The sequence below is a fragment of the Malaya genurostris genome, chromosome 2, assembly GCF_030247185.1.
Source record: "Malaya genurostris strain Urasoe2022 chromosome 2, Malgen_1.1, whole genome shotgun sequence".
Classification (NCBI taxonomy): Eukaryota; Metazoa; Arthropoda; class Insecta; order Diptera; family Culicidae; genus Malaya; species Malaya genurostris.
This window is the reverse complement of record NC_080571.1, coordinates 347,023,982-347,046,972: the sequence shown is the minus strand read 5'-3', so window position 1 is coordinate 347,046,972 and position 22,991 is coordinate 347,023,982. Positions and strand designations below refer to the sequence as shown.

Here is a 22,991-nt window from a genome sequence, read left to right as displayed (position 1 = left end):
TTTTAACTTACATTAGAGATAACTGATAACTGAATTCAAATTTCTAGGAATATATGTATATAGATTTTAACAAATTTTAGACGGCTTTTAATCGCGTCTTTTCACTTGCAAACTTTTACTTATTCTAGTTTTTCTTCTTCTGCTTCTCAATTTTTTGACGGCTCGCTGACTCAGCGTTGCCAGCCTTACCATCACGACGGCTCGACGTGTTCTCTTACTTGCTGCAGTTACCAAGCGACGAAGTAACGGAGGGTCCACCGTCACAATCCCCCGCCCGTAAATCCTGGTGATGGTTCTCTTCTGAAGACTCGGATTTACCTTTCTTCATGACGTCCAATACCGCCAAGTTCACTACCGCTCGCTTGAGTACACCTGTCGGTGTTTGAACCCAAGCTTGACGAACACGGCCATCCTGTCCGGGAACCACATTGATTACACGCCCACGCACCCACTGGTTTCTCGCCGTTCCGCTCACCACCACAACTAGGTCTCCTACTGCAATATCCTTTACTTCGTCGAACCATTTACACCGACGCGTAATCACCGGCAAGTATTCTTTCACCCAGCGCTTCCAAAACTCGTCGCACAAATGCCGCGCTAGGTTCCAGCTGCTACGGAGTGTCTCTCCACGGTCTACTGGCACTGTCGGTAGAATCTTCTTCCCGTTCGAGCTTCCTAACAAGAAGTGATTTGGCGTTAGAGCTTCTTGTTCCGCAGATTCTAGTGGCACGTAAGTGAGAGGTCTACTGTTGATCATCATTTCAGCTTCGCATAGAATCGTGAGTAACGTTTCATCATCGGGTTTGCGTGGTGCATCTAACAACGTACCGATCGCCGTTTTAACCGAACGAACTAACTGCTCCCATACGCCGCCCATGTGTGGCGTAGCGGGTGGGGTGAATCTCCGCCTTGTCTCAGCATTCGTGAAAGTTTCTGCAAGAGCTTGATTGCGCATCTCGATTTCCCTTTTCAGGATATTGTTAGCGCCTACAAAACACGTTCCGTTATCCGAATGGAACTCTGCCGGAGGACCTCTTCGAGAAATGAAACGTCTCACCGCCATGATACAAGCCTCGGTTGTGAGACTGTAGACCACCTCGAGGTGCACTGCTCGCACGGTAAGGCAGGTGAATAAAGCTACCCAGCGCTTAACCTGGTTTCTACCGACTTTTACCAACACTGGCCCGAAATAGTCCAGACCAACAAAGGAGAAAGGTTTTACGAATGGTGTCATACGGATTGCCGGAAGAGAATCCATCGGCGGAGGTTTTGGCGTTGCTTTTGCGACGCGACACCAGACACAGTTGTTCGTCACTCTTTTAATCAGTTCTCGTAGTCTCGGGATCTCGAAACGCTGTCGCATTTCGTTAACGATGGTTTCTCGGTTGGCATGGCGGAAACGGCGATGATACCAGTCTACAATTAGAGATGAGATAAGGTGTTGTTTGGGCAAAATAACTGGAAACTTAGCTTCGAATGGTGCAAATGGTGCTGCACCAATTCTGCCACGTTTTCGAACGACTCCCTTCTCGTCCATAAAGGGCCACATACCGTACAGGGGGCTCGATTTGGCAACAACAGCATGACGAGATTCCGGGGGTCCTTGTGTACTTCGTAGAACATGAACCTCTGTCGAAAACGATTCTTGTTGAGCCAGCTTCCATAGGATTTCTTCCGCCTTCTCCAATTCTTCTTGAGTGAAGATGTGCATCTCCAGAGCAATTCTAGCTTTCTTCCGGCGCAGGTTTCCGATGAAACGCAAAACGTAGGCTGTTGTTCGCAGTAATTTTGTCCAACTACCAAAACGAGTAACATCCAACATAGGATCGAAAGTCGTATGTACCATAGATGCTTTAACTTCTGCCAACGTGATTGTAAATCGTCGCTGTCCAGGCCAGGTTTCTTCTTTTTCCCGTAGAAAGTTCGGTCCCGCAAACCAGGAACTTGTATGCCCAAGATCAGGATCAGATTTCCATTTGGTGGTCGCATCGGCAATATTCATCTTGGAAGGCAGCCATCTCCATTCGCGCTGGTCGCTTGCCATCAATATTTCTCCAACCCGGACGGCCACAAACTTGGGATATCGGCGGTGGTCGGACTGGATCCACGCAAGAACGGTAGATGAATCACTCCAGAGAAATCTTTCTTTAATCGAATACGAATGTGAGTTTTGCACGAATTCCAACAGTCGAACGCCTAATACAGCGGCTTTCAGTTCCAGCTTCGGGATAGAGAGCGTTTTAAGAGGAGCAATTTTTGTCTTAGCGGCTACTAAAGCTATTTGAATGTCGCTTCTGATCTGTAGGCGGAAATAAGCTACGCACGAACATGCGACTTCACTGGCGTCGACGAAAACGTGAAGCTGAAGGGAACTTGTATCGTCCGTCGGTGGAGATCGAAAATAACAACGTGGAATTCGCAGTGTGTCTAAAGATGGAAAGAATTTCGTCCATCGTCGCCAACGTTCACAGAGATCTTCATTTATTGGATCGTCCCAGGCCAACCCAGCCGCCCAGCAGTCCTGTATTAAGACCTTGCCATGGACGAGAAAGATCGCTAACAGTCCTAAAGGGTCAAACAAGCTCATAACCACCTTTAACACTTCGCGTTTTGTTGGAATATAACCATCGGCAAGAATTGACTGCAAGTCACTTCGGGGAACGAACGTATACGTGAACATGTCTTCTGACGGAATCCATCTCATACCCAGGACAGATTCTGTTGTGCTCTCGTGCTCCAGTAGTAGATCTTTCGTTGCACTAGCCGAGATTTCGCCGATGCCTTGCAAAACCTCTACCTTGTTGGACAGAAAATTTCTTATCTCGAACCCGCCCAGCGAATGTACAGTTTTCACGTCGTTTATGACATCGATTGCTTCCTTAACTGTGCGAAAGCTTTCCAGCAGATCGTCCACGTAGTGACTATTTAAAATTACTTCACATGCGCGCGGGAATTTCTCTTCGTACTCTCGAGCGTTTGTATTTTTCACGTGTTGCGCTGATGTCGGCGAGCAGGTCGAACCAAACGTGCATACGTCCATTATGTACACCGTTGGATTATCTGACGGAGAATCTCTCCATAGAAAACGCTGAGATTGAGAATCGGGATGACGGATTTTGATCTGGTGAAACATTTCTCTAATGTCTCCGCTGACGGCCACCGGAAACTGACGGAAACGACTGAGAACTTTTGGAAGTGGAGTTAGAAGATCGGGTCCTTTTAGTAAGCTTGAGTTGAACGAAACTCCCTCCACCTTCGCTGACGCGTCCCAAACAAGACGTACTTTCGACGGTTTCTTCGGATTGATAACGATTCCAAGCGGCAAATACCAGATGCGCTTCGCATCTATGCCACGCAGTTCTTCTTCGGAGGCCTTATGGGCATACCCCTTTTGTAAGTATTCAGCTATTTGACTGCTGACACGATTACTCATCGCCGGATCATTCTGTAATTTACGTTCCAGCTCTCGAAGACGCCGAATCGCCATCGGAAAACTGTCAGGAAAGTTCGGCTCGTCAGACCGCCAAAGTAAACCGGTTTCAAAACGATTTCCCGTGCGACGCGTTGTTTCAGTAAGAATTCGCCTCGCTCTATTGTCTTCCTTTGACTCAAGTTTTTCGATCGGGATAGCGATTCCTGTATTCTCGATTGCGAAGTATTCGCGAAGCTGGTCGTTCAGCAACCGATCTGGATCTGGAGATGCACTGACGTGCAAATTGACGACTGACCGTTGAATCGGCTTAGATGATCCACAACCATAGATACTCCAACCAAGTCGGCATTTGACTGCTACTGGTTCGCTATTTTTCCCTTCGCGTAGCTTAAGCGGCACCGTTAAGCTCAGATTGTCTAATCCGATGATCAATTTTGGCTGAACCAGCTCATAATCTTCCATTGGAAGTCCTCGAAGATGAGGAAACTGTTGTGACAATTCTCGGTAACACATCGATTGAGACAGAAGAACCAAACAACTAACTGTACGAGCATGAAATGATCTTCGCCGTAATTCGTTTTGTTTACTTGTTATTTCCATTTTCACCTGCTGCGAGTTTTGCTCGACGCGCGTCATGTTTCCAGTCCACTGGAGTGTCAGCGGTTCTGGTTTTCCTGCGATTCCCAACTGGTTAGCGACTGATTCTTCTAGTAATGTAATTGAAGATCCTTCGTCGATAAACGCAAATACTGTTTGCGATCGGTCTTTACCGAAAAGCACTACTGGAATGATACGGAACAGTGGAATTTGTTGCGCACCCTTGCCGACATGACTTGCCGAAACGTTCACAGACGGCGCAGGATGGAGAAGTGTGTTATGGCGTTCCCGACAGCCTTCTACCGCACAGCCTTTCCAGGACTTGCAGGGCCATTTCCCGTGATTGTTAAGACAAGTCTTACACAAACCTTTTTGTTGAATAACGTTTACCCTTTCGCTTACGCAAAGTGATTTGAACCGATGACATTCTATTATCCGATGTCCATGAAGATTACACATCGCGCACGTTTTGCCATGCTGCTGTTTGCTATCTCGATTCGCCGATGAGTCCGTTGAATGCGCTTGTACAAAAACTTTCTCCTTCACCTTTTGTTTTTCAATTTTGGGTGGCCTTCTGAAACACGGCAAGTCGTAAGTTACTTCCGTGGCAGCATCCACTAGTTTATCCGTAAACTCGCCAAAAGTAGTGAGTGTGACTGTTTGATATTGGCTTTTGAAAATAGCCCAATCTAGCTTTAGTTGCCCCGGTAATTTCTCCACCAGCTCCTGCATCAATGACGGATTCGTGAGATGTGCATCCTGTCGCGCTGCTTTAAGATGACCAACGAAATTCCTAACTGCTATCCCAAACTCCATCAGTGTTTCTAACTTTTCATGTTTTGGAGGTTGAAGACCACGAATTTTCTCCAACAGCGTACGAATTAGAAGTTCCGGTCTGCCGTACATTTTCTCCAACGATTTGATGACGTGCGGCACACATTCAGGAAGAAACAGCTGATTTCGCACCGTATCTTTTGCATGACCGTATAACGCTCGTTGAAGGCGATTAAGATTTTCAATATTTGTGTACCCACAAGCAGCTGTTGTTTGATCGAAGCAACTAATAAAGGCCGGCCATTCCTCGGGGTTACCGCCGAATGCTGGCAGATCTTTTCCGATCACTTGACGCGCTGCGATTTGCTGTGGACTTACATAAAACTTGTTTCCCGATTGAAGTTTGACTTTGCCGGGAGTATATACAGTGCCATCTGTTGTTTGTTCATTACGCTTCGGCGGTACAACAAATGCACTGGCACAGTCTGCACTAGCAGCGGAAGAGAACACAGCTGCGGGGGTTGAGACGACAGCGTCTGAAGACGGTACGGTTGGTTCTACAGATTCTGGCCTGTCCTCGGGAACTAGCAGACTGTCTAGACGACTACGTTCATTGCCGCTCACCGAGCTATTAGCGGATTCATCTGTAGGGGGAAGCCCTTTCAGCCAATTTTCTACCAATTTCGCGCTACCGAGTTCCGCATCCATTTGACTGCTACTTGAACCAAGCCGCTGCATAAGTTCACGCTTTTTTTCGATTGATTTCTGCCGAATTAACTGTTGCTTTGCCTTGATTATTGCAGCTTATTGTAATTTGCGTTCACGTAACGCAGCTTCTTTTTTCAGCAACTCACGCTGTTCCTCCTCCAGCTTCAGTTTTTGTAGCTCTTCCTGTTCATTGAGCTCTTTCTCCCTCAGCTGGCATTCTTCCTCTATCAGCTTTAGCTCCAATTCCATCGCCGCACGGACACTGGAAGTAACACTCGGTGCAGGATCAGCCGGTACAGGTTTTTTACTGCGCTTCGATGCAGCCTTACTGCTTGCTCCTTTTGAGACACCTTTTTTCTCCGCCGTTGGTTTCAATAGCGTGGAATTTTCTTGAACGGAACATTTCCGGCAGGAATACGGTTTATCCTTGATTTTCTCATCTACGCCGGCACATTTAAAATGTTCCCACTCGTGACACTTATCACATGCAACCATGTGGTTGTCCGCTGAATCCGGAAGATTGCATCGTTTGCAATTGAATCCCGTGGTATCGTGATGTCCGTCCATCATTCCGCCCACAATGCAAATAATTTTGAAGATTTTGTGGGGGTGGTGATAACACCAACTTTGACAGCAAACACGTTTTTAATTCGGAATGCTTCAACTGCAATTATATTTATTTTAGGTTAGGTTTTAACAATTTTCTTTTAGTTTACTTACAATTATTTGGTGAACCGCTTGGATTAATGAACGGGTCTTATCAACGAAATCTGTATCTGCGATCTTCGTACTGTAAATAGTGTAAATAGCAAAGTGACAATTGTAAATATTGTAGATTTTAACTTACATTAGAGATAACTGATAACTGAATTCAAATTTCTAGGAATATATGTATATAGATTTTAACAAATTTTAGACGGCTTTTAATCGCGTCTTTTCACTTGCAAACTTTTACTTATTCTAGTTTTTCTTCTTCTGCTTCTCAATTTTTTGACGGCTCGCTGACTCAGCGTTGCCAGCCTTACCATCACGACGGCTCGACGTGTTCCCTTACTTGCTGCAGTTACCAAGCGACGAAGTAACGGAGGGTCCACCGTCACATACACCACCCATGGTCCGGTTGATATATTTCGCAGAAAAACTTGACAGACGAATTTTTATCGCGTCCAGTTTTTGATATATATGTAGATATAAATATCTACAATCTGCTACTTTCCAGGTAGTTTAGTAAGCATACTAGGAATAAATGTTTTTAGATGTGATATTTTCATTTGATGTTTGCTTTTTGTCTTCTGAATTAAAAACAGCATTCATAAACCACCTCCTTTACACAACATTAGCTTTTGTGATGACTAGGCCCGTACCCAGGATTTCGTTTCGGGAGGGGCCCAAAGATTCTCGGTGTGCCTTTTACGGGTGTTTTTAACAGACACTTTAAACTTTTCCACTGGAACTGTTATTGTATTACATTTCTTTACGTTTACTGTCTTGTTATTTCTGCAAACCATGTCTTAGGCCTTCTAAATAATTATATATCTGTTTTTGATTTCGGGAGGGGCCCGGGCCCCTCGGGCCCCCCCTCTGGGTACGTGACTGGTGATGACTATTCCATTCAGCTTTAACGCAAAATCCATGATTTATGAATCCTCTTCACTTTTGCCGTGCTAACAGCAAAATTCGGCAACTGACAGACAAGTTTGGCAACAATTGACAGTTAACAAATTTAGTATTGCCAAGAATCTTAGTAATTCTACTTTTTTACCGAGACGGTTACCGCGCACTCTGCCAAGATTCTGCATTAAAATTGAAGTTTGTAAGTTGTAAATAAATGAAATACAGTTTTTGCTGTGAATTGTTTATTGAAGGCGCACATCTCTGAAAGAAACACATTAGAGCATAGCTATTTCAGTATGAAAAACCCCTAAAAAATCACTTTTTACACAAAGAAGAAATCACTGTGGGCTAAGATTTCATGTTGATCCGGTTTTCATCTCCAGTTCACACGCTTATCAGACGACACTGACCGGAACAAATCCTGCCGACGAGGCTGGAGGTGCACCGTATCCGAATCCGGAATATGAGCTAGCCAAATACGTTGCCGGATTGTTTCCGGCTCCGCTGAGGTACGGATAATTGGCACCGAAGCTGTAGGACGTTGCTGGGACGACGTCATAAATCACATCCGGTGCCGGGCTGGGTGCCGCACAGCAGGCCACGATCAACGCCAGTAGGTTCGCTAGCAACTGCAACGAATCAGTGAGTGAGTGAGTGAGTGAAGTGTCATCGTGTCCATCGCCTACTAAGCCGTTTGGAATTGTTGTAGCTTTTGTTTGAAATTCGACGGTTCGATAGTTCAATAATAATCGATTTCAAGTTTTATTGATTCGTTGAATTTTAACCAAAAGCTAAAATAACAGACAATAGAAAAACCTACTAGTTTGTACATTTTCTTCGACTGCAACGAAACGCGTTCCTTCGATAACTGACACTGGCTTCGATACGATCTCAATCAATTTATACTGGATGTAGTCGGTCTAATTAGTCATTCTCGTCAATTAGTAATTCTACTTAGTATTTTGATACTCGGTAACGCAGTGCATAATTCGAACAAGGAATGTTGCTTCCAATGCATTATTGACTAGCTACGTGATCGAATGTAGTCTAATTCTATCGTACCGGGTTTCGGGAGTATTTTGCCAAAATACAAATTCGTAGTGACGTCGACGACGCGAACTGTTTGTTGTTTTGCTGCATTCGATGGTTAACAGGAAGCGAGCGCGGGGGGGACGGAAACGATGCGTGCTCGGAATACCGTAGTAGGCGGAGTGTGCATTGCGTTTCCTAGCTAAATTTATTCAATTAGATTTAAAACCGTTTTGTGATTTATTTAAATTAAAACTCAGATGCTATGGGTAGTATAAGTTATTTATTTTTGATTTCGCCTAATTAGTATGTAGAGAGCCTGTGTGTGTGTGTGTGATTGGTTTGTGATTTCAAGATGATTTTACTTTACCATACTGGCTTTAGTTTCCCAGCTTTAACCGTCATATTACCTACGAATCATTTGCTTTAAATCTATTGAAGTATGATATAAACTTTATACACAGTCATTTAACTATGGTTATGTTTTGAAGTTTTATTAGATTATCTTCGATTTGTGATTACGTCTATCGTGAACTGATTCTTGTTTCTAAATGAACTACGCATTAATCACAATAGAAATCTTATTCTACTTCAAGGGTCGTGCCAGCAAATCGTTGGAAGGTTTATTTCCTTCGCATTTTCGAAAAGTTCGATTGGGTTTTACTCAATTTATTTGCTGTGTTTGACACTCAATTAAAATATATGTTTTTTAAAAAATAATCAGTCGCTTAATAAAGGCTTAACTGTACAGTACACATATATTTAATAACCACTGCTGTTATCGTTGGCTGTCATTCCGGAATTATTGTTAACAAATTGTTTGTTGTTTGGATTTTTCATTTCATTTTCCACCGAAGCTATAGAGGGAATGGTAATGAGTTGCATTTCCGCAATTATAATTTTATCGATGCAACCGCTGGGCGATGATTCGGCATCGGACCAACGAACGTCCGTCCCTTCATAATTTGTTTCTATCGCATGAATCCGGATTATGTTTTCTGATTAAATGGACACTTTTTTTTTGCTTCAATAGAACAAATAGTCGACAGTAAAGTGTTGGCTTATCATCGTGTTTAATTTTAATTTGATTTCAATCCTACTTTTAAAGACACCGGCGTACTTCTGCACTGAAGTAGTGTTCACAAACTGTTACTCGGGCTTCGGTATTTAAACTAAATTTAGGCTAGTGCCATAATATTCAGAAAGCAGGCGTTGCTTTGATTTCGGCTGAGAAAAAAGTCACATGTGTGTGTGTGTTTTTTTCTCGCAGCCTATGAAAACGTGATGACGCTCCCATCAACGAAAGTGAATGAATAAATAACCTCGTGGGTCGCGAATATTTGTTTTCTTTTCCCTTACAGAAATATTTTTCATTTTCATGAATTTATAATTTCACCGGCAGTACAACTGATCTGGTCGATTTAGACCATGCTGCCGGGCAGCCGTTGTTGTTCACCAATTAAAAAAAAAAATCATCCGATTGTACCCGAAAAACACACATGATAAAATGGCACACACATAATAAACCAATGACCGACTAAAATAACGTAAAAGTAAAACAAAAACATTTTCCCTTTTATTACAAGCCCGCAGTCAATTCCAACAGAACCGCTGTTTTTTTCTTTTCCCGCGTGACATCCTGATTCATGGCTTTTGTTCGCCATTTTTGGAAGCTTCCGAAAAAGTTCAATTCCGCCGCTCCATGCCTTCGTAAAACTGGGCCCCATCATCATCATCGGATTCAATTTTTCATTCGACTGCATCAGCCGTCGTCATTGTTCCCAGCAACAACAATAGCAATAACTACAACAACAACAACAACCGAACCGAAAATGCAATTTATCATCCAAGTAGCTCAGGCCCCCCTGGGGAGACATTGCTCGAACACCGGCAACGATGATGAGTAATAGAGCGTGTAAGCGAAAAGCGCGCGTCGCATCCCTGCAGTATCCAAGTACAGGCGCCCGCAGTTCAATGCATAATCCAGACGATTTTCCATTCGCAATCGCACAGAATCGACAGATTTTGCGGCCTCGAAAAACCATGTGTGCACCAGAGAAGCCGCCAGATGCGGTAAATGCTGGAGTTTCTGGGAGAGAGAGAGAGGTAAACGAGTGACACTTTTCTGGCGCCTCCGGTGGTTGCTACGATCGAAATCGGTTTTGACGTTATTTAACTTTTCGCTGTCAGATTTTGCTTTCGATGGAGAGAGAAAGAAAGAAACAAAAACGTCGGGACAAATTTTGGCGTTGATTCTATTGTTTTCGTATCCGGGAGATCCGTTTAGTTAAAGAGTCGAGTTTATGAAAATTAAATTGTAAAACAGTTTATTTTAAAACCTTTATAAATTTGGGCGAATTCCGGTTAGCAAATTCCTTAAAAGGAAAGAAAATTGTCAAGAGATTTAGCCTATTTCCTTAATTTAGAATTCCCATCAAATTGAAGGAAAACAAAGGCGGGTGGGTAATGTCAGAGACATAACTGGATGTCGTGAATACGAAAACAACTGACATGTTCCTTAACACCTCCGAATATCAATTAGTTGATCAATTGTATGAATTTTGCAAGCATTCCCCTTTTCCACATTTTTCGCAAAAACAAAGAAGGCTTCACTTGATCTTGATTAATGTGAATTTCACACAGCGAAAAGTGCACAAATCTAATCAAACTGTTCTAGATTTGCACTAAACTAAGGTTTTTTACGTTCGATTTGCGAAGAAGAAATCCTCATAGTTTTTTAGAAAACTTTCAGAGCCATTAGAACGGCTGATTTTGTGTAATGCTCTCCACAGTTGCTTTTTCGCCAATGCAAATGACTGGCAGTTGTGACGTAACCGCTCTTGTCGGAGACGAAACTAGCTTTGCAAACGACACAGAATACATCTGCTCGCAGTGGCGATAGAATCCAAACTGATCCAATTTTTGTTAAGAGCTTTCTTTTTACGTGATTTCGTTTGTAGATTTTTACACTAATGAGCGGTCCCAACGGCTATAAAAATAGCCGCATACAGAATTTTAATGTCGATTATTGCATTTCGGATTTGCATAATTTATTGAAAGAAACTATCAATATGCTGTAGGGATTCGTTTCTAGCATTCGGAAGAACCAAATTGAGGAACTCACTACGATATTCAACACTTTTCGGTACATTTTTCTCGAACGATTTGTTGTACAGCAGCAGATATTTTGTTCTCTTCCTGAAAACGCGTTCTGATTGGCTGGTGTTGACATGGGTCAAATAAGACAGGTTTTTCAATAGTGTACTATTGAAATACTTCAATGCTTTTGCTATACACGTTTAAGTTGAAAAAAATCGATTCTATTGGTAGTTAGATTATATAAATCCTTTCACAGATCACTGAGCTATAAGCTTTCAAAATACGAGAAAGGTAAAGGCGCAATATGAATTATCCTCTTTGATACTCGTTTGTACCAAACATTTCAGAAAAGTGCAATTTTGATTATTTAAGATTATGTCACACAACTGAAAATTTTATCATAAAATTATGATCATATTTCCGATGACATGTAGCAAAAATTATATTGATACGTTAGATACAACAAGAGATATTCGCGATCAAAAACTTATCACTCTCTCAGAGGGTAAATTTTGAAAAGGCACCCCATATAGTAAAGTAAGTCGTATTCACGACAATACACTGAGGTCTTTTTTTATGCGTTTTTTTTACGCGACTTTTTTTATGCGAATTTTCAGAGTTATGCGGTTTTTTTATGCGAATTTTCAGAGTTATGCGGTTTTTTTTATGCGGTACGTAAATTCGCATAAAAAAAGACTTCAGTGTATTGGATACAAGAAAAAGAAAAGGAAAATAATTGTCGCTAACACTTTTTCGTAAAACAATCGGGATAAAATTTGTTTTTAATGATAAAATTCAGCAAAGCTAAAATACAATTCAAAAACTGATACATATGAACAATGAAGGTCAGGCCCGTACCCAGGATTTAGTTTCGGAGGAGGCCCACAGATGAAAATCAAAACGTCTTACTGATGATTCTTTATGCATCAAATGCTACAAGTGAAGCACAGATTCATGATTACTAAACAAATAGAAAGAAATTCCGAAATCGCATAGAATGCAATTTGAAATTTAAAAAAATAGTCAAACATTTTGGATGGAAATATGGGGGATTAAAGCAAGAAGTTCTATGTGTTACGGGGAAGAGATCGAATTTTACTTTGCCCTTATCATATTTTCCCACAGTCCGGATTCACCATTTTGTTATGGAATTCCAGAGTGACGAGTGTTGAAGCTTTTAATTTCAAGAATGTGTTTCAAATAAGTGACGATGAAAAAAGCAGCAAATACTTTTAAACTATTCAGTAAGCTCTTCTAGTATGCAAATTTGAGTGATTATTTGTCTTACTGTCTATTTGTGATTATCCAAATATAAAGGGTTTCGGAAGCACCAGAGAGAGAGCGATCAACAATTTCAAAATATAACTTACATCGCTGATCCAAATTTCAATAAACTTATATTCAAATAAAGAGTCCTAATCGTAGTCCCTATTACGATTCTATTCAATTTCATCGAGATCCAACTTCCGGGTCTGGAAATACAGGGTGATGAGTATTGAGAATTTCATTTCGTTATCAGAAGTGACGACTGACTAAAAGGAAAATCTTCTTAGTAGCGGCCAAAAACTCTAAAACTGTACTTACATAGATTTCCCAGGGATGACTAGGACTATTTTCACAAATGATAGAATGAATTTAAATGAAAAGTCTTAAGGTTTCATAGATTCCTATGCTGTTTCAAATCGTCATGGTCGTATTGTATGCGATGAATTGAGCTTCTAATAAAAGTCCCGTCTCCACAATGATCTACCCAGAACGTTAAAATTATTTTTTTCCAATATAGATGTTACTAGAAAAGATGGCTTTTATCGTATCAAAGAACGCTCACTAGCAACTCTTCACACAATTCAGTCAGTACCATCAAAGAGAGACGGATGTCATCGCAGCAACAATAAAAACCCGGCATGGCTCATTTAACATAGAATAGACACCAGTGCGAGAGCGAATTTCTCTCGATGACCTGTCTGAGAATCAAAGGCTAGCGCGCTGCTGTGGGGATTCTCTCGGAAGCAACATACGGTCGCTTATTCTCGTTTCGCGATCCGATTCTATACTGGCAGTTGATAATTGCGATAGAATCATTTTACCATTGCCGCTTATTCCAACTATGTGCATATAACCTTTGTATAAGTTGTGTCTATGAAAATGTATGTGAATTCTCCACACAAGGGTTTTGAAATATTGCAACCCAGTATGAGAATCATCAAGTTGAATCACCGATTCGATTTTTTTTTTGCGATAATTGTCAACTTGCGATTCTCTCTTGGGAAATTCCGAACAACAACGATCATTATCAGACTGAAAATTTTTTTAAGGGCAGTGAAATACTCATAGTATGAAGTGGAGCGAAGAAATGTAGAGAAATTCTCTCGCGATTCATGCATTGAGAGGCAGCGAGTTCTTGTAGCATCTTCTACCGGATTGAAAATGTTGTATACAATATAGAGAAATATCGAGCAGCTTCTGTCAAATTTTCGGTAATCACCAACACTGGTTATTAGTAATACTCATCTATTTTGCATAACATGTTGGTTGATGAGAGCAATAGTGGCTCCGTATTCAAGAATACCAGAATACTGCGTACAAGCGCAATGTAAACATTCCAGAGAAAATATAAATCGTTGAAGTCTTTAGTGCTTCATTTGAAGTGTCATAAAACTTAATAGGGTTTCGTTGTAACAAAAACAAACTGGATTCCGTTCTGATCATATATGTATGAGACCCTCTCAATGTCCATTTTTTAGAACGCCACAATCAACAAGGCTTCACACATACACTACTTCAAATAACGACAATTCACTGCATAGATCATACACGAATAGCATTAGAAGGAGTGGTCCGAGCTGACTTCCTTATTTCGGGCTCACGAAGAACAGAAAACGTTTTCGTAACGCGCATCAACACTATTCCAATTTCTAGGTCGTTTTAGTTGATGACCGGAAGGAGCGGTCAGATCTTCGAAATGGACCTCACGCGATCCTCTGAAACTCGATTTTTTTCGGGTTTCAATCGCCCCTAAAATGCACGTTTATACTTATTGTCGATGGTGTTTTTCCCTTTTTCGAGGTAGTCCACGAAAATTTTATCTGACTAGCACTAAAATATTAATCCATCTTTTGCCTCCCAAAAATGTTTAATAACGAACGAAAATCTGTTTGCCATTTTCATATAGAAAGGTTATGCAATCACTACGAAAACCGACTTGAGGGCAAAGTGTCATATAAATTTCAAACTAATTAATTTCAAACCATTTATTTGAATGAAGTTTGTAAAAATCGCATTAGCCATCTCTGAGAAAACACATATTTCCATTTTGTTGTACATTTTACCACATAATTCCGAAACCGGAAGTAGGATCCAAACAATGTTCAGGAATTTTTGTACGGAACTGCAAGGCCTTTCATTCGAATCTAAGTTGAGGAAAATTGATTCAGCCATCTCTGAGAAAAGTTTATGTAAAAAACCTGTTTTAATCCACCTAGTGGTGTGATGATGCCTTTCTCATATTACTCATTACATCATAAATATAACCGTGAAATTCGTAAATTTTGAACCTATAAGTTTGTGAAAATCGATTTGGCCATCTCCAAGAAAAGTGAGTGAGATCCTTTTTGCAATTTTTAATCACTATTTCCAATTCTTCCGAAACCGGATTCAGATGAACGGAATAGCCGAAGTTGGCTCGTTTGCTAGACGAACTAAACGAAATCTAACAAACGAAACGAACCTGCGTTTCTGTTACTTCTGCATATGTAAGTCATGCTAAACAGCATAAAACATGTAATAGCATTATTATTATTATTATTATTATTATTATTATTATTATTATTATTATTATTATTATTATTATTATTTTTACTATTATTATTGACATCACTACACAACGTGTACGAAATAGAACAAAGCACGCCTTGTTCGTGTTGTGTTTTCTTCTTCTTTCGGTGTTGTACATATTGTCACTCTATATGGCGATTTGAAAACTTTGACACTCATCGCCCTGTAACTGCGGAACCGGAAGTCGGATCCGGATGAAATTTTACAGTAGCTTTAAAGACAGTATGAACTTCAATTCAAATCAAGGTTTGTGAAAATCGGTTCAAGCATCGCAGAGAAATCGAAATTAATTTAGTTTAAGGAGTTTTTCTTCTCCACTTTCGGTGCTCTCGGAACAGGAAAAGAGGGGACCAGTAGTGCCGAATTAAGTTTTCATGCGCACAAACTAACAAGCTCTGCAAACTAGAAGAACTTATCAGACAGTTTTATGGGATTTGTACCTGTTTTTAACCATCGTTCGTGTAAAAATTCTAATGAAATTGGAACCGGAAGTCATATTCAGATAAAATGTTTTACAAATTTTTAGGATATTATAAGACCTTTCATTTGAATATTAGTTTGCGCAAATCGGTTGAGTTGTTTCAGAGATAATTGAGTGTAATCTTTTTCTCAAATTTTCACATATTACCATATAACTCCGGAACCGGAAGTCGGATCGGAATGAAATTCAATAGCAGGCTATGGGACCATGAGACCTTTCATTTGAATCTTAGTTTGTGAAAATCGGTTCAGCCATCTCTGAGAAAAGTGAGTGCATATTTTTGTTACATACACACACACGGACGGACACACACACACAGACATTTGCTCAGTTCGTCGAGCTGAGTCGAATGGTATATGACATTCGGCCCTCCGGGCCTCGGTTAAAAAGTCGATTTTCACAGTGATTGCATAGCCTTTCTATATGAAAAAGACAAAAATAATCATGAAAATGATAATTTTTCTCTCACCGCGCTGTAATACCGAAGTCGAAGATCGGATCTGGATCAACTTTTCGGGGACTTTTTAAAAAATTGCTCGACCTTTTATTTGAATCTTAGTTTGTAAATATCGTCTGTGAAATTCCAGAAAAAATTGAGTGCGAATTTTCTCATAGATTTGCACATATTACCATGTAACTCCGGAACCGGAAGTTGGATAAAGATGAAATTCAATAGTAAACTCTGGAGCCATAAGACCTTCTATTTGAATCTAAGTTTGTGAGAGATTCGAGTGACATTATTTGTCACATACACACAGACGTTTTGTTATTTCGACCAGAGCTTAAAATTATCACGCATTCTCAATGACAGAATCCAATCCAACAGCCTCATTTTCAATATTTTACTGTCTCATTCGTAAATGACCGACACCAGAACAAACGAAGAGAGACGAATCATGTTTGTTTCTCATCGTAAAAATGAGAGAGTATAATTGCCAACGACACTCTTTCCTCTATGACAAGACGAAACCAAACTAACGTCTTCAGGAAGCATCAACAGAATTTCAATTCTCATTCTTTCATCGATGTATTGAAAATCTGTGACGCTTGGCTATGAAGAGTTACTAGAATATGACAAATCGAAGTAATTACATCCCAGACCCACTTTGGAAACCAAAGCTACTACAGATTCGAGCACCAACAGGAAAAAGTTATTGTGAAACCTTGTTGTGTCATTTTCAATTCTCAAAGTGTTGGATACCAACACTGTATACTAACTATGGAATTTTCACTGAAAACAGCAAATGACTGAAAGGGCAAATGAAAGTGGACATGGATTTCGTTCTCATAGTTTGCAAGCGAAGCAGAGAGTGACAGTAATTTCTCGTCATTTTCGTCTATTTGGAGTCAATCGCTTATTCTGAATAACGACGTATTGGTTTTTCGATCGAATATGGTTCGGTCGAATCCTAGCTACCTTTGATTTTGCTAGCGTTATGGGGAATACTAATGAAATACGAGGGAAAAAACGATACGACGTTATTCAGAATAAGGGCGAATAGCTATCCAACAAGCCATAGATTGGATTTTAACGTCCATTTTTAACGGAGATATCGGAATTTCTGTGTAAGCGACATTTTCCCCTATTCCAGCAGTAGAAGTTTTGAGCGCTGTCTGGCACAGAAATGCTTGGAAGCAACATAAAACAAGATTTTTTATACTGTCGCATACATTTGTTTCTAAATACTGTGTACAGCATGATATTTTGCCTCGGACCGATTTTAGCACGGTTCGTTTTTGGCAACATAATCGTTCGAATATGCCATATGAAAACCAGATGATGGCAGAATTTTCGAGTTGAAAGCAATTCTATAATTATATTGATTTAAACTACTTACAGCAATAAATGCTGAAAGAACATAACAGCCATATACCATTCGAATCAGTTCGTCGAGATCAGCAAATGCGTGTGTGACAAATAATTTCACTCAATTTTCTCGGAAATGGCTCCACCGTTTTCTACCAACTTGGATTCATATGAAAAGTCGTATACTCCCAAACAAGGTTACTGAATTACGTTAGGATCCGACTTCTGATTGCGGAACTACAGGATGATATGTGGAACGAAATTAAAATTATGTAACCCATTTTTCTCGTAGATAGCTGAACCGATCTAAGATTCAAACGAAATCTAAGAATCATCTATGATTCAAATAGAAGGTCTTAAAATCCTATAACACATCTTACTTTTCAGTCAGATCCAACGACCGGTTTCGGGGATACAGGTTGATTAGTATAAAAATGTCTATTTCACATAAAAATAATCAGGTTTATCGGGTTTGCAGATTTGGATAGTCGATAACCAAACAAACTTATTTCAGTTTTAGTGGTATTCAGTTTTCGATTCGGATTTAATTCGCACTATGATTTCTCAAAGATGTCTACACTGATTTTCAAACAGTTGGAATCAAATGTAAACAATACAGCTCCTGAGGTGGATTTAACTAACTTCGGCTAGACCGATTTTAGAATTCCGGTTCCAATATCAAATCGTTCCTCAAAGCTCAATCGTTTCCTAAAAAAAGACAAAATTAATTAATTTTATCCAATTCTGACTTCCTAATCCGGAATTACAAGGTGATGAGTTTTTAAAATTCAAACCAATATAGAAGATGACAATCCCAAAAAGCTTGAAAATTAGACTCAAAATTATTGAAATTTATTCGTCATATGGCCATACGGTTTGGGTTATGCTGGTTCCTGAATACCGGCTTTGGAAGTACACTGGAGTCTTTTTTTATGCGAATTTACGTACCGCATAAAAAAGCATAACTCTGAAAATTCGCATAAAAAACCGCATAAAAAAAAGACCTCAGTGTACCTTGAATAACCGTAAACTCTAAAGTGGAACTTACTTAGACATATCATGGAATGTTTGATCGATTGTCACACTTTTAGATTCAAAGTCGATACGATTTGCAGTTCCGACATTATAGAGTAATGAGTGATTGAAATCTCAAATTGCCGCTTTAAACGATCAAAATAATGTCATGAGAACTAAAACACCGAAGAATATTCATGCAAAAAACACATGCGGATTGATAAAAATGATCACTGCTAGGTGGATTGAATACGTTTTTATTTTCTTTTTAATTTTATTTTTATGTCAAAGACATCAGAACGGAATTCCCAAGAAAATTTGTTGACATTATTAAAGTATCTACCAGGGTTTGCGGTATTTCCCAATAACTGAGTGCAAATGAAAAAACCTGTTTTAATCCACCTAGTGGTGTAATGATGCCTTTCTCATGTACATATAATATTGTGGTATTCTATTTGTACTTCCGGAACCGGATACCGGGAACCAGGATAGCCGCAATCGGTTTGTTTAGTTGCCTACTGATAATGACTATCGATTTGTGTAGTTTTGCGACCAGTTTAGGAAATTTTTTACGTGTTTTGTTTCGCCGGTTTAAGTGACGGTGTACAATATTGAACAAACTTTACCCTATAACTCCGGAACCGGAAGTCGGATCCGGATGAAATTCAGGAATTCCGTATGGGACCACGAGACCTTTCATTTGAATCTAAGTTTGTCAAAATCGGTTCAGCCATCTCCGAGAAAACCTAGTGAGATTATTTGACACATACACACACACACACACAGACATTGCTCAGCTCGACGAACTGAGTCGAATGGTATATGACACTTGGCCCTCCGGGCCAATTTTCACTAGTCGGTTTTTCAAGTGATTGCATAACCTTTCTATATGAGAAAGGCAAAAATATCTGATGCGGCTCCGCCACATTGTTTTGCTCGTGTGCTATCCATTCTCGCTACCGCTTGTTCGGATCTAACTGAAATAAAGAAACCTTTGTTTCGAATAGACCGGGCAAACGAGGCGGTTACAGGTTTGTATGCCAGAGGCCGCCGCTTCCGATGGCGGGTGGGCGGCGAACTCAGCTGTCGTCGCCAAGGCGGCTTAGTGCCGCCGAGCCGTCTTGGTGTCAGTTATGCGGCTGCGCCACAGCAATTATCCAGAAGACATAAACACAAATAGTTAGTTTTGACGAATAACCACAGTTTGCAGTTTTCTAATTCATTATGTGATGTAAACGAAATTACCGTTTACGCTAAATAACCCTTCCGGCGAAATGATCCGCTCCCATTTTTACCTAGTTGTGGTCGTTCACCAAGTGCAGACTATCGCGAAATGTTTTAGTTTGATTTTTCAAATGTGCTAACCGAGTTTGTACCAGGGAGTTTCCAGCTCCATGGAATCGGATTCTGGAAAATGAATATTTTGACGTGAATACTTTTTAATTTACTATGGGATTCAATTTACTATGGAATGATAAGATTTTGATCGTGAATATCTCCGGTTGTATCCAACGTAACAGCGTAATTTTCCCTCCATGTCATCGGAAATATAAGCAGCAATTCTTGCAAAACAAAATTAGTAGTACGAAATAATTTCATAAAACCATCGTCTAGATTGCAAGAATTGTCTTTTGAAACACATCTACTTTTCAAATGGAATGTAATCCTATCGTAATGGTTTTCATGGTAAATCATAATTACATAATAACATAATTTCATGGTAAATCGATGTACCCAAGCTCACCATATTAAGTTTTGAAACGCGTTTAAACATAATTTTTCGGTATCGAAATATCAAACCCGTTCCGAAAATACCCATATTTTAAGAGCTTTTCAGGAATATCAATAAACCGGAAGTCGCCATCTTGGAATTCCAAAATATTTCAAACAGCATTTTCCGGAATGTACTCTTTACATCCGTTCCAAAAGTTCGCATATTGTAGTAGTTTCCAAGGAATATAAATGAGCTGGAAACCTTTTTCATTGTATGCAAAAAAACCTCTTTTTTCGAAGTAGGTTCAAAAATAAAGTTTACGTTTACGGAATTTGATTTGTAAAAAGAGTTACGTAAAAATAGTTCATGTAAAAAAAGTACGGGTGTGTAATGTCAGAGACATAACTGGATGTCGTGAATACGAATATGACACGCTTTATTTATGCTTCCGAATTCGAATTGGTAGTTCATCGATTGTTTGAATTGTGCAACTTTCCCCTCTTTCATTACTAGAAATTTAAACGATGCGCCTAGACTAAATTACAGATTAGTTACATTAAACATTCTGAAACGCACTTAAATACTATGAAATAAGCAGTATAGTTCTTTATAATAAAAAAAAATGGTGACGATTTGAGTTAGTTCAGCACGCAGACTCTGAATTCTAAACCCATATTCCAGAACTAAGCTCTAAAACATGAAGATGATTTTTCGCCATGACTACCAGAATGGGTTTTATAGAGTACAGTAAAGTAAATTTCCGCATAATTCTTTAGGAGTATTATTATGGTTCTAAAAAGAACCGAATAGAAGAAGTCTGGAATAAATAACTGGATCCTGAGTTCAAGAACTAAATTTAGAACCAATAACAGACTCAGAATCCAGTTTCAATTCTAGAATTGCAATTTCGAAACTCAAATTAGTTCCGGAATACAGTTCCAGAATCCAGTTTCAGCACGCAGGCTCTGAATTCTAAACCTATATTGCGGAACTACAATCTGAAAATTGAACTTCTCGTTATGACTACCGAAAACCAAATGATGGCAGGTGCTCTCTCCGTCGCTGATGGTTTAACTCCCGCGATGGCAGTCTGCTCGCCTTGAAGGCCAGCAAGCGAATGAGAGTTGCGACCTGAGCGTTAAGTTGCTACCTGAGCGTTTGAGGTTTTAACTCTCGCGACGTCTGCTTCCACCGAACGCACGAAAAGAAATAATCGATTTTCGACCACGGTTCCCCTTTTATACGCATTCAGTTGAAGATATGTGCCTGACTACCTCAAAATCGTCGTCCTTGCGCGAAAAATCCAAGCGAAAGTAAAGAGTTTTCCGCATTATTTTGAAATTTTGGGAAAACTTAATTTTTGAGTTGTTTGTGGTTATCTCACACTGTTCAAAATATTATCCTAAATTCCTGATCATATTTTTGATGAAATGGTGAAAGAATTATATTGCTACCATTAATACAAGTCGAGATATTCACGATTAAGTTCTGCCCATTCTTCCATATGGCTAATTTTGAAAAGGCACCCCATAGTAAAGTAAGTCGTATTCACGACAAAAGTGTTCGTAAACGGATGTTTGACTGTAATAATGACAGGATATGCGTTAATAAAGTAAGATAAAAGTGAGTAGATATGCTTCGTTAAATAACGAAAGTGTCCAACTTTTTCTAAGTGAGATCCAATAGAAGATTCGATTACCGTAAAACGATTGATTTCCCGTTCTGGGATAAACCGATGCGCCGAGAACAGTTTGATGTGCAGGTAAATGTCAAGCAGGGACTAGTATTTAAATCACGTACACTTTTGGGGCGTTTTCCGCAGATCGCATTACACTAACTATCAACAATTGATATACTCAATTAATTATAGATAAATCTGTTTGCTTACCTCGCATTGCCGCCCCCTACTCATTTTCGCAACTCAAAACAATTCGTCTTATCTACTAACGGTTTTTTTTCACTATTTCCTACTGCAAGACCATCATCTTTTCAATATTGTTATTATTTCCATTCTCTCATTCGATTTGTTTTACGACCAGAAAAAAAATGTGTTGAATTAGTTTGCGTTTGTTTTCTCTTTCTTTCTTTTCCCAATCCAATGATTGGTCATCGGTGACCAATGTCAAATGGCTGATACGAATGGAAAAAAAATCTCTTTGCCTCTGGCACAAAGTCCTACCTACGAGGTGTGGTTTTAGAAGTGCTGGTTGGAAACACGAGAAGAACGGAACGGGAGGAATCATGGGTTCTATATGTATATGAATCAAGTGCCCTCAGATTCCCACGGTCCGCTGAGGCGTGATGCTGTTTTACTCGTTTCGGGTTGTCTTTTGATTGAACTTTTATTTTTATCGGTTACTAACCTCCCCCTCCCCCCGTGTTCCTTCCGACCAAAACCAATTCCCAATTCGCGAGTGTGGTTAAAACATCGATGTCGTTGCTATTGAGTACAGACCGGAACCGGCAGGGGCCGCCAGCAGCAGCGGGAGCAAAAACCGGAAGAACAGTGCGGCAGTTGCCAGACCACTGCGGCGGCTGGTGCCAGAATTGAATCCGTGAGGCTGCAGCGGATGAGTGGAGAACTCTTTCACCTCGGTCCACTCACTGAGACCGGCAGCGTTCCGTGCTGCTACCCGGATCAGATACTTGGTATCCGGTATCAGATGCACTAGCAGATACGTGACTCCGTCCTCGACATCGAAGTCACGTCGATTGGCGCGGTCCCAGCTGTGATGCTTCGCGTACTCCTCCGTCGGGATCAGCTCGAAACGGTAACCGATGATGGTGGAATGGTCCGGATCTACGTCGTGCGACTTCTTGGCACCGACGTCGATGTCCAGCGTGTCCGAGTTGACACCGCGCAATTGAAACTGTAATCAGAGAATGT

At 40.2% G+C, this 22,991-nt stretch overlaps 3 protein-coding genes across 3 annotated transcripts in view; all 3 read right to left on the bottom strand.

The window, feature by feature from the left end:
• Positions 1-214: 214 nt before the first annotated feature.
• LOC131429384 (uncharacterized) lies at positions 215-5,542 on the bottom strand. The gene has a single exon (XM_058593462.1). It carries the CDS (start codon positions 5,540-5,542, stop codon positions 215-217), a length of 5,328 nt encoding a protein of 1,775 aa, XP_058449445.1.
• A 66-nt stretch (positions 5,543-5,608) lies between these two features.
• LOC131429383 (CXXC-type zinc finger protein 1-like) lies at positions 5,609-6,082 on the bottom strand. Its single transcript, XM_058593460.1, has one exon. The coding sequence runs from the start codon at positions 6,080-6,082 to the stop codon at positions 5,609-5,611; it is 474 nt and encodes a 157-aa protein (XP_058449443.1).
• A 2,337-nt stretch (positions 6,083-8,419) lies between these two features.
• The window catches only part of LOC131432006 (neural cell adhesion molecule 2-like), an 89,850-nt gene continuing 75,278 nt past the window's right edge, over positions 8,420-22,991 (bottom strand). The window contains exon 7 of the mRNA XM_058598016.1: positions 8,420-22,974. Coding sequence (XP_058453999.1) covers positions 22,525-22,974 — 450 coding nt within the window. The 3' untranslated portion in view covers positions 8,420-22,524. The remainder of the gene's footprint in view (positions 22,975-22,991) is intronic.